At 39.8% G+C, this 13,040-nt stretch overlaps 1 protein-coding gene across 1 annotated transcript; it reads right to left on the minus strand.

Moving 5' to 3' along the window:
- Window positions 1-1,641: 1,641 nt before the first annotated feature.
- On the minus strand, window positions 1,642-12,700 carry dnajb11 (DnaJ heat shock protein family (Hsp40) member B11). Its single transcript, XM_034147707.1, has 10 exons — window positions 12,510-12,700; window positions 11,311-11,467; window positions 9,943-10,040; window positions 9,311-9,443; window positions 8,871-9,013; window positions 8,077-8,159; window positions 7,936-7,993; window positions 7,731-7,842; window positions 6,570-6,729; window positions 1,642-2,657 (listed from the first exon to the last, which is right to left on the minus strand). Exons 1-10 carry the CDS (start codon window positions 12,581-12,583, stop codon window positions 2,593-2,595), a joined length of 1,083 nt encoding a protein of 360 aa, XP_034003598.1. The 5' UTR covers window positions 12,584-12,700; the 3' UTR covers window positions 1,642-2,592.
- Window positions 12,701-13,040: the final 340 nt, after the last annotated feature.

Below are 13,040 nucleotides of genomic sequence, written 5' to 3' on the forward strand. Positions count from 1 at the left end.
GGGCTGTGTGGTGGTCCGGGGAGGAAACTCCCTTCACCACAGCTCTGCTATCTCTGTGGGAGTTCATTATACACACACACACACATACACACACACATCTATTGTGGGAGATTATTACACACACTTAGTCTGCGACAGGAACACTGGTGGGCAGATGTGTTCAGACACCACTCACCGCACCATAAACATGTTTCTGTGGACGTCCCCTGCTCCACCCATGCAGACAGACCTCCACCCACAAGGTGTGGGGTGTGTGGTGTGTGTGTGTGTGTGTGTGTGTGTGTGTGTGTGTGTGTGTGTGTGTGTGTGTGTGTGTGTGTGTGTGTGTGTGTGTGTGTGTGTGTGTGTGTGTGTGTGGCACTAACTGTAAAACAGAAAGAGAAGTAAAACCACTGAGGGGGTCACAGGGTCACGGCCTACAGTCAGCTAAATTAAATGACTTCTCTGCGTTAAAAATAAAAATATAACTATTTAATATAAACTTTTTTGAGGAAGTTTTTGTGGTACGTAAATGGACATGTTTGCATGAGTATATACGATAAACAGTATGTGTATATGCATGCTCACCAACCCGTAGCATACTTTATTATTTTATTTGAATATTTACTCTAAATGTCTGTTATTATTTTCTTTACTCAGTTTAGACTCACTAATGATGGTACCTTAACCTGGGATGTGTCATTTGATATTTATTTTATTAACATGTGCATACCTCTTAATTTAATATATTTGTTTACTAATTTATTTGGTTCTTTATCCGCACCTTTGGCTGTAATGTTGTAATATTCCCAGCTGTGGGACGGATACAAAATTCAAGATTCTGATTCATTTGTTTTGATCTACTTTGCTTTCATTTAATTATTGAAGAAATGCTGAATAAAGAACAACACTACATCACTTGAAACAGCTTACATCACTGTTTTCCTTAAGGCAATTTAAAAGTTTAATGTTTATTTTCTTTACATTTTAACCAGTGTGTTTTTCTTTTCTCAGCTATATTTCAAATATTATCTCTCCTTCACCTTAATGCAAGGAAAATATATTTGAAAATGAACATCACATGGAGATATCTAATTGAACTAAGACCAAAACGACCAATAACTTGACATATTGACTAATAGTTGATACATCTAAAGCCTAACCCTTTGAAAATTACCATAATATAAGAAATGCTCTTCAAATCAGAACAATGACACAGTGAGGAGCATTTGATATTCTCTTAAGATTTCAGGCAGCTCTTTCTCTGTAGGAAAGTGTTCTTCAAATATAACAAAAGATATATACAGGTATAGTTAAAATCCTTTCAGATACCTGTTATGCAGCAGGTAAAGTTTCTGGTGGTTTATGTGTGAAATAGATTTTTAAATTGCCACCATTTCATCAGAGAAGAAGAGCGAGCGCCACAGGAAGGCGACAGAATTCCTGACAGACTAAATTCAGGGCATGAAAAGTCCACTTATTAGACTCTGATGCCATCTGCTGGTGAATCTGGGGTATGACATCTCATCAGAACGTGTAGAAATCGAGCGAGCACAACAGGAAGGTCACAGTTATCCTTACAGACTAAATTCAGGGCATGAAAAGTCCACTTATTAGACTGTGGTGCCATCTGCTGGTGAATCTGGGGTATGACATCTCCTCAGAACTTGTAGAAATCTTTATTTATATCATAAGTCAAAAGTACATCATCCCCATAAGGCCTTGACACTCTCATAACATCGGGAGGCAGCGCTGCAGTCGACAGTAAAAACAGAGAGAAGTGAATTCCTAAATGTCACCAAACGGGATGCTTCCTAGTCTGAGGTCAATTTGAAAAACAACATGTTCCTATAGTGGCACTGGAGGATATGCAAACTACCCTCACTTCCTCCAACATATTAAAAATGCACTGTTTTATTAAAGAGGTCAACTCTTTGAACAGTAAACGTGGGGGTTTGCAATGCAGACAGTTCTCCCGTTGCAATGAGTAAACAGAAGAGGCAACATAAATTAGGAAAACACAACAAATGAGCTTTTTTTTTCTTCCTTATTTACAAAGTGTTAGGAGTCTGACCAGAGCAAAGTCAGTGAACAGGTGGAGCTGTTACATTCATAAAACTAATAAAAAAAATAGCAGAACATCTGCTGGTGTTTCACAGGTTGTTGTTCTTCTTCTTCTCCAGATGTTTGTCAGCAGCTCGTCCTTCAGCAGATGTTAACCGTACTCAGCGGTCGACCCATAAACAGTGTTTGTTTAACTTCTCTCAGATAGAAATATGTGAATCGGCTTTTTAAAATGAACAAAAAAAAAAAGGCCTTATTACTATATATATAACATGGGGACACAGATGTACAAAGACATGGCATCATCTCCGTTTTATACCGTTCAAATAAAACATCTGCAATTGTGCCACTGCTGCCAAAATGTAGGACATTAAAAACCAGTTGGGTTCACGCCATCCTGAGAACAATCTGAAAATAATAAATACACCCTGGTCAGAACTATGGAGCACAGTCCTCATGATAGAAGATGTATGTGTGTGGGTGTGTGTGTGTGTGGGGGTATGCGTGTGTGACAGATATCTCAGTCCAGGTTGTGTGTGTGTTGGTGTGTTAGTATCCTTGTAGTCCGTTATAAACCTTCTGTACAGAGCCCTGCTTCAGAAGACCCCGGATACCTGCAACAGAAAAACAAAAAAACAGTTAAAAACATATCAGAAATATAGATTTTAAAATATCAGATAGGCTACAAGATATTAGCATAATTCTATTGGCAATTTCAAGTGTTGTATGGGAAAAGACTATACATTTAAATTAATTAAAGTCGAGTAAATTAATACATAAGAAACCCATTTGTTTACATCAGTATTTTAGAATCATATCTTTAGTAACTTAGTATATACACAATAAGAAGTCCCAACTATTTTCAAATACTAGAATGCAACTCACAGCATGTGCCTGGTTATTGTGCATATCTTTCAAACTGTTAATGCTGTATTTAAAGGTCCCATGTCATGCTTTTCTGGTTATTACCCGTCCCCTTGTGTTATGTAGGTTTTTCTGCATGTGAACGGTCTGCAGAGTCACAAACCCTCAAAGTACACCCTGTAGCGAGTAAAACTCTAACACAGAAAAGACCTGTCTATGCTGCCCCAGAACGCCTCGTTGGGGATTTCTCTTTTTCCATTGTTTACTTCTTGGGTATAGTGACGTATTTCGGGTATAGTGACGTAACGCAACGGCTCCGCGGATTGGTCCATTTCCGCGGAGCCGTTACGTTTGGACCAATCCACGGACTTCCTCACACACACACACACACACTCGGCGGGACGTTGCGAGGCTCGCTGCTGCGAGGAGCGGGACACTGAGCTGGCTCACTGGTGTGGGGTCGGCGAGACATCGAGACACCGAGGAACTCAGCCTGAGCACACACACAAACTCCCAGCCAGGCTGCGGGTGTGTGTGTGTGTGCCCAGGCTGAGTCTCGCTGTGTCTCTCTGTCTCGCAGACGGCCACTGGGCTCACAGGGAGGGGGGGGGGGGCAGGAGCTCCAACAAGCCGTTTAGGACAGAGAGTGAATACACATACTATACAGAGATGCTGTATGAGAAACCATGGAAAATTGCACAATATACATTTATTTTAGTAGACTTCAACAATGGAATTATGATCAGTAGAAATGGCCATGACATGGGACCTTTAAGTATGTTTTGAAGTAAAGTAACATCTCCTTCTAAGTTACGATTGGCAGATGACACCTAATGAAGTTTTGGGGATTTCTTTCTATTTGTGTCACAGAAATATTTGAAGTTTCGAGGCTTCAAACTAAGCGAACAGTGGCAGGCCTGCAGGATATTGCTTGATGTAGATGGTGTTCAGGAGCACAAGTATTTCAGGATACCAATCTTGTCTATGAATGAATATTATTAATAGTATGTGTTAATGCTATGTAAAGCACGTTGAATTGCCTGGAAAATGTGCGATATGAATAAACTAACCTTAACCTTTATATCAGAGTTGTTCAGAAAGCTTTACAACATTCTAACTAATGTGAAGTAAAGCATCTTTCCCAGCCTAGATCCTGTCAAGACAAATGCCCCTGCGTATTCTTTAAAGGTCCCCTATTGTACTGTTTTTCATCAATATATTACAGGTCTCAGATATATACAGAACCTGTCTCTGATTGGCTGAAACACCAAACAGATCATTGCAGCATTACCCATAATCCCCTCTGTTTCAGCCCTGTTTCCAAAGTGCTGATTCTCTGTCTGTTACTTTAGATGAAAATAAGGAGCCCCTCCCCACGCCCCTCTGAGAGAGATTTGGTTAAAAAGAACACAATGGTGCTCTAGGAGGAGATTCAGGTGATAAGGGGGGGGGGGGGGGGGGGGGGGGGGGGGGGGGGGGGGGGGGTTACCTTGTTTGGTGATTGGCTAATGGTTACACAAGACAAAACATCGTTATGACATCATAAAGTGGCCAAAATCTGATCAGCTCATTTTCAGACAGGTTTTTATAGAAATGGATCAAAAAGAGAGAGAATCTTTGTTCCTGAAACTTTCAGAGTCTCTTTACACAGAGGGGACACATGTTGATGAAGAAGAGACATGAAGAAGAGGGGACACATGTTGATGTAGAAGAGACATGAAGAAGAGGGGACACATGTTGATGTAGAAGAGACATGAAAAAGAGGGGACACATGTTGATGTAGAAGAGACATGAAGAAGAGGGGACACATGTTGATGAAGAAGAGACATGAAGAAGAGGGGACACATGTTGATGTAGAAGAGACATGAAGAAGAGGGGACACATGTTGATGTAGAAGAGACATGAAGAAGAGGGGACACATGTTGATGTAGAAGAGACATGAAGAAGAGGGGACACATGTTGATGTAGAAGAGACATGAAAAAGAGGGGACACATGTTGATGTAGAAGAGACATGAAGAAGAGGGGACACATGTTGATGTAGAAGAGACATGAAGAAGAGGGGACACATGTTGATGTAGAAGAGACATGAAGAAGAGGGGACACATGTTGATGAAGAAGAGACATGAAGAAGAGGGGGCACATGTTGATGTAGAAGAGACATGAAGAAGAGGGGACACATGTTGATGTAGAAGAGACATAGAGAAGAGGGGACACGTGTTGATGAAGAAGAGACATCAAGAAGAGGGGACACATGTTGATGTAGAAGAGACATGAAGAAGAGGGGACACATGTTGATGAAGAAGAGACATGAAGAAGAGGGGACACATGTTGATGTAGAAGAGACATGAAGAAGAGGGGACACATGTTGATGTAGAAGAGACATGAAGAAGAGGGGACAACATGTTGATGTAGAAGAGACATGAAGAAGAGGGGACACATGTTGATGTAGAAGAGACATGAAGAAGAGGGGACACATGTTGATGTAAGAAGAGACATGAAGAAGAGGGGACACGATGTTGATGTAGAAGAGACATGAAGAAGAGGGGACACGTGTTGATGTAGAAGAGACATGAAGAAGAGGGGACACAGTGTTGATGAAGAAGAGACATGAAGAAGAGGGGACACATGTTGATGTAGAAGAGACATGAAGAAGAGGGGACACGTGTTGATGAAGAAGAGACATCAAGAAGAGGGGACACATGTTGATGTAGAAGAGACATGAAGAAGAGGGGACACATGTTGATGTAGAAGAGACATGAAGAAGAGGGGACACATGTTGATGTAGAAGAGACATGAAGAAGAGGGGACACATGTTGATGAAGAAGAGACATGAAGAAGAGAGGGGACACATGTTGATGTAGAAGAGACATGAAGAAGAGGGGACACATGTTGATGTAGAAGAGACATGAAGAAGAGGGGACACATGTTGATGTAGAAGAGACATGAAGAAGAGGGGACACATGTTGATGTAGAAGAGACATGAAGAAGAGGGACACATGTTGATGTAGAAGAGACTTGAAGAAGAGGGGACACATGTTGATGTAGAAGAGACATGAAGAAGAGGGGACACATGTTGATGTAGAAGAGACATGAAGAAGAGGGGACACATGTTGATGTAGAAGAGACATGAAGAAGAGGGGACACATGTTGATGTAGAAGAGACATGAAGAAGAGGGGACACATGTTGATGTAGAAGAGACATGAAGAAGAGGGGACACATGTTGATGTAGAAGAGACATGAAGAAGAGGGGACACATGTTGAGAAGAAGAGACATGAAGAAGAGGGGGCACATGTTGATGTAGAAGAGACATGAAGAAGAGGGGACACATGTTGATGTAGAAGAGACATGAAGAAGAGGGGACACATGTTGATGTAGAAGAGACATGAAGAAGAGGGGGCACATGTTGATGAAGAAGAGACATGAAGAAGAGGGGACACATGTTGATGTAGAAGAGACATGAAGAAGAGGGGACACATGTTGATGTAGAGGAGACATGAAGAAGAGGAGACACATGTTGATGTAGAAGAGACATGAAGAAGAGGGGACACATGTTGATGTAGAGGAGACATGAAGAAGAGGAGACACATGTTGATGTAGAAGAGACATGAAGAAGTGGATTTTGCACAATAGGTGACCTTTAACATGTCCTCTCTTCTCACCATCTTTCTGCTGATCGTCGAGCTGCGTCTGAGGGAACTCCACGTCGAAGGAGATGATGAGGGACCCTCGGATGTTGATGTTGTCAAAGTTTGGCAGACCTTCTCCTTTCTTCCACATCCGAGCTCCAGGCTTTGTGATCTTATCTCTCACTATATGGACCTGTCCGCAAACATGCAAGCAGACATTCAATTCAACAATTCAGTCACACATCATAGGAAGCTAACCTTAGTCTTTTGACAACCTTCAATCGTCTGGGTTTTATAACTGTCAAGGTGGATATAAAGAAGCCCCATATGTGAAAAAATGTAATGTCAGAAGAGCGTTGATGTTTAAAGCCCCAACAGACTGGAATACTTGACCTGCTGCTATCAGATCCCTGTCATCATTGGGTACGTTTCAGCATCATCATCTCACTTTCAGCATCAAACTGTAATGATTGTATTACATTACTTCATTCATTTGACTTAACCGTGGTTTGTCCTTGTTTGTCATGCTTTGCTTTCTGTAATTTCTTTCATGTATGTCTGTCTGTGAGACGTTGCTTTTGTCGGGACCCCCTTGAAAACGAGATGGGTTTATCCTAATAAATACATTTCTGTATATTTCATTTCAAACCTTTATTTATTCAGGTTGTATCCCATTGAGATCATTGATCTCTTTTTCAAGGGAGACCTGCTCAAGTAGGTTCCACATGAAACATTAAAACAAACAGAACAACAAAAAGGACATCATACAGTATCATTACAGGGATTACAATTTACATACTATCCACATGCACAGGTACCAACAGCTTCCAATTGAGTAGCATCCAACCGAGCTTTAAAAACATTTAGTGGCACCAGATTGCTCAGTTTCCATTTCAATTGCAGACTATTCCAAGTTAGCGGAGCTGCGCATCTAAATGCTATCTTCCCTAAGACAGTCCTAGCAGTTGGCACATTTAATAAAACCACAGCATGCGATCTCAGGCAGTAGCCACTTACAATTCGCCGTGAGATCAGGGAGCAGATGTAGGATGGAAGTTTCCCTAACATGGCTTTGTATATAAAAATGTACCAGTGACTGAGCCTCTGTACAGTTAGTGAAGGCAGACCAGCCCTTGCATACAGGGTACAGTGATGGGTTAATATATTAGTGAAAATACAAAGCATGTACAGCACCTTGTGTGCGTCCAGATGTAAGATGTCCATCTCAAAGCCGATCAGAGCCTCCACCAATGAGATGGTGACGTTGGTGTACAGGTCGTCTCCTCTGCGCTCAAACACTGGGTGTCTAAAATGGAAAACATCATGTTAGTCACTTATTAATAATTTAATGATTCAAGTATTTTAAAGCTGACACACAGTAAATACAGATGATTCATACTTCAACACTTTGATGCGGAAACGTAGATCTCCAGGTTCCCCGTCGATGTGAGGTTCCCCTGTGGTCAGATATAAAAAGTTAAAAACAGGTAATATAAGTTTGGAAAATAAGTGATTTGTATAAAGATTTATGTATATTTACCTTCTCCAATGAATGGGTACTCCATTTCGTCTCTCACTCCCTGTTCAATTTCTACCTCCAGCGTCCTCTCTTCATTCACCAGCCTGTGGTTGACGGTAAATAATAGAAAACATGTTGTTATTAATGCAATGTCAACACTAACAGACACCGATGTTCCAGTTTATAAGTGACGACAAGCTAACACGAATGCAGTCTAATAAAACAGCAATAATGCATAACTTTATGAAGGTTATAATGTTAAGTTTAAGGTTTTTAGAGAGATGTTGATTAGACAGTCGGATTAACATGAAACAGTAATAGATTTTTAGTCAACTACATGATCATTTTAAAAGCTGAACAGTGTGACTGTGTGTTGTGACCTGCATTGAGTAGAGTAGAGATTGTCATGTATCCAACATTTGGGAAGAGACTTCAAACAAACCCATGAAAAAAGCTAAATATAATCGGGCTGATTTAAAATGTTACCATATTGTCCAAACTAAGGACAATCCTTCTCAGATAAGCTCATAGTAAATACATTAAGGCGGTTTATGGAAAGATAGAAGCTTCTGTAGAAAGCAGCCAGAGTTTATGATTGATCAAAACGTGAAAAAAACAAGTTGATTAAGTACCTTTACCATTTCTGTCAAAAGAGTCTGTTGGCTTTGAGGAGAGAATATTAACTGTCGTAGGTTGTGTTGAATACATTTGACCAGTCGTCCAAATCCCTGCTGATATTATTTATACTTTTATAGGCCTACATTTTCATTTTGGATTAATGGGACTTCTTGTTATAAGTGTGAATCCTGACTTACTTGACGTTGGGACACTCGTCACACACCATCTCCTGAGTCATCTGGAAGCGCCCGGGTCCGAGCTGAGTCGTCCTCATCTCCTGCCGGCAGTTACACTTCCTCTTGCCGGGCGCTTCTTTAGCGACTGGCTTTACACGTACAACCTGAACGACAACAACACATACAGTAAATCAGATGAGTCAGCAAATGTTCCAGTTTGACAACTTCAATTACCCCAATGTCTGTCAATCAACCAATCCCACCTTGTGTAATTTCATATTCTGTTCTTGTACATAGACTTCTTGCACTACTTTTTATTTTGTATTTTATTATATATGTTGCATTGTTGGAGAGCTCAGGTCAGAAGAATGTCATTGCCATTTCTACACTGTAGCTTTGAGCACATGACAATAAAACCTTTGAATTTGATACAAACTTGAGTGCAGGTATCTTCTCCTCACCTCCACAAAGTTCCCAGAGTACACCTCTTCAAGCGTGACCTCCAGATCGAGTATGATGTCATTTCCTCTGGGGATGTTCCTGTCCTGCTGCTGTCGGTTTCCTCCAAACATGAACCCAAAGTCACCAAAGAAGCTACAGAAAGACAGAGTGAGAGGAGACAAATAACACATTAAATAGATTTTAAAAAGTCAACCGCAAAGTTTGCTTTCAGAATCTGCGTCACACTGACACAGGGTTACTGTGACCCTGAGATCTTTTGATCACAAGGGGCTTTCACCTGGTTAAATAAAGGCTACAAACAAACAGACAAACAAACCCATTGCTCACAATAACCCACCTAATGATAATATTATATAATAATACTAATCCACGAGAAATCCGGGACAAATAAAGGATTTTTGATTCCGATATCAAAACAACGCGAGCTGTTTTTGTATGAACTATTTACTTGCAAAGAAATACAAAATTGTTTCTGTGTAAACTGTTCAAAGTAAAGTTTGTTGATTATCCAAATAACATTTTCAAAGCTGTTTGTTTTTAGTGAACTGAACTTTAGACTAACCCTTTACTTGTAAAATAAGGTATCCCATTGGCTTAGTGTTGTAATAGGACCTGAACCCATGAAACGCACCTGGAGAAGATGTCGTTGTGTGAGCCGTGGTGACCCTCTTTGAGTCCGTCTTCTCCGTACGCGTCATACTGTTTCCTATTCTCCTCGTTTGAGAGCACCTGCAAATACACAAGCAAATTAAATAATCAGATATTAAAGTGTACTTAGTTCAGCCTTCCAGCTTCTTTCAGTAACCTACACAGCTAAATTACAACAATTAAAGAACGTACTATATTCTATATTGTTTTCTAATTCACAATACACACAGCATTTGAAACCATTTACATAATGTCATCCAGTACAACAATATAACAGAACACAAACACCATCTAAACCTAAGCAAAACTTGATTTCAAAAATGAGAAAAGCAGTATTATTCACATACTAACCTAAAAGATTTATGACATATATCCCTGGGAAATTGTTGACTGTTTTAACACTGACTGGGACTGAATAAGGTACACCTGTTCAACTGGACGCAGCGTAGTTGAATATTAAGATACAAATATGAAATGCAAATTAAATAATCAGATATTAAAGTGAACACTCCCTCTTTCAGTAGCCTACACAGCTAAATTACAACAAATCGCTTGTTAAATGTTAAAAATAGAATTTCCAACAACCCTCTTTTTATCAAACTGAAGTGAACACACAAAGCACTAATTAAAAAAAGATACAATTACATTTTAAAGTGCAGTTTTCTTATGATACTCTCTTTCAACTAGCTTAAGAAAATCATAATAACATGCATAATAACAGAATATTCCTCTTATCAAGGCACAGTCAACTAAATAAGTATGATAATATCCATCAAATATTTCCTTAAACATGGCAAACTCTCTCTGTTTGTGTCCATGTAATGTCTATTTCCTTTCCGTATGAATGTTGCTATAAAAATATAGATTATTATTATCAAGCAATAACATTTAAACCGTGTAATACTCCACATGTGTCCACTCCTTGTTTATCAAACAACACAACTAATCCCAGTTATTTTTTAAATGCAATGGGAACATTTGATACTAAAAACACCTGCAGATCTTATCTAAATCCACTCCCATTCATCCACGTCTGGCTTTTACAGATGCCAGCTGTGCCGCTCAACAGCCAATCAGAAGCAGCCACACGGTCTAGTCGACCAATCACAGTGCAGCTACCGTTTCCAACAACAACCAAAAAGCTAGAGTACAAAAGCCTCTTGTAACGTAGCTTCAGGCTCTTCCGCACACAATCTCATATTTCCGCTCAATATATACACTTTCATTCTGAAGTTTCGTGACATTTAGGCAACTAAACCCACCTTTTAAATCCACATTTCTAGACTGTGCTTCCCTACAGCTATCACTTGCATTAAACACAAAACAATGGATATAGAGAGCATGCACCCACCTCGTAAGCTGATCCCAAATCTGCAAATTTGTCTGCAGCGTTGGGGTCGTCCTGGTTTCTGTCGGGGTGTAACTGAAGAGCCAGCTTTCTGTAGGCCTTCTTTATGTCCCTGATTGATGCACTCTTTGTCACCCCCAAGATAGCATAGAAATCTCGCCTATAATAAAGAAAGAGGTAACATTAACAACAGCGAATGGATTAACACATAGAAAGCTAAATGAAATAGTTAGATGTGTGTTTTCATGTGTTAAGGGTGATATACAACAAGCTAGCACTGTGTAGTAAGCCGGTGTGAAGCATGGATTTATAAAGTGAACTGAAACACCGTTCATTCCTATGAGAGCTGCTCAGTGGCGCATGAAGACAACATTGGAGCGACTGTAGGTACAGGAAGTACCCGGATGATACGCGCATTTGTATAGCACTTTTCATAAACCCAGTTCAGCTGTAAGTGCTTTGGGACAGATCACATATTAAAACAAAAAATAAATGTCACTATGGGTCAAAGCTTTTTGCACACTTACCAGCATTATATAACAATTCAAAGAGGTAAAATAGGTATGATAATAACAGTAAAACAATAAAATAAACAATGATCCCTCTCTGTAAATTAAAGGACATAAGAAAAAATGAATAAATACAATAAAAGAATATAAAATAAATGAATAAGATGAATAATAAAGATTAAAATACCAAATTAATGGAGAGAGAAAATTACTCTAGATTCAGCTTTCAGTGCATTTTATGGTGTATTTAAATAAGTTCTATAACAGTGTTTGTGCTGGGTAGTTTATTTAGCTGAACAAATCATTATACACTGATTTACAGACGTCTCTTTCCCAATGTAAGTCAATGGGAAAAGGTATTTCTGTGGCAAAATGACGTCACGCAAGTTGTAGTACCACCATTTGGCCACTACGTCCATTCACAAAAATCGGCTTCAATTTACAGCCATTTCCTGGTTTGAAGGCTAGCTCCATGCTAACCGAGCTAACTAGGCATTCAAAACCAAGCATTTAAACTCCTGAATATAACCGTTTAGCTAGATATCAAACACACATAAATACATACTTAATAGTGATTTATCTCGGTGTGTAAAGCTACTGTAGTCCACACAACACATGTAGAAGTGATGTGGACCAATCACAGAGGAACATGTGTACCACCTGGAGATGCTTTCTCCTTTTCAACAGACTTACCCTGCAAGCACCGCCGAAATAACGTAGAGAAGCAGGCAGCAAACGTGGCACAGATTCATCCCTTTGGAAGCCATAGATCCCTGTTTACGTAAAAAAAAATGTAAAGGAAGTAGCAAATAAAGACCAGCCGGCTTTTGAAGGTTGGATCCCCGGCTGCCAGTCACCAGAGCTTCTTCCTCCTGTCAGAGAGATCCCGCCCAGAAGAGAAACCCCTCCCACTGTTAAAGAAACATCTCGCCATTTACTGTAAGGTGTGCGCTACGGAAGACGATAAGGGCCAAATCAACCAAAAGTCACTTTTCATAAACCCAGTGCTTTAATTCCACCTGGAGTAAATTCACAAGCTACCCTGCAGTATATAAAGTCATTCAAACTAGCAGCACCTTTACCAGCGTTGAGAACACTTTAATGATCAATCATTATAAAACATATCATATATATTATTCTGAAATGGACCAATCTGCACTATGACTACTATAATGACTACTTTTACTGTCGCTACTTTAACTATATTTTGATGATAATACTTTT

The sequence above is a fragment of the Trematomus bernacchii genome, unplaced genomic scaffold, assembly GCF_902827165.1.
Source record: "Trematomus bernacchii unplaced genomic scaffold, fTreBer1.1, whole genome shotgun sequence".
In the NCBI taxonomy this organism is placed as follows: Eukaryota; Metazoa; Chordata; class Actinopteri; order Perciformes; family Nototheniidae; genus Trematomus; species Trematomus bernacchii.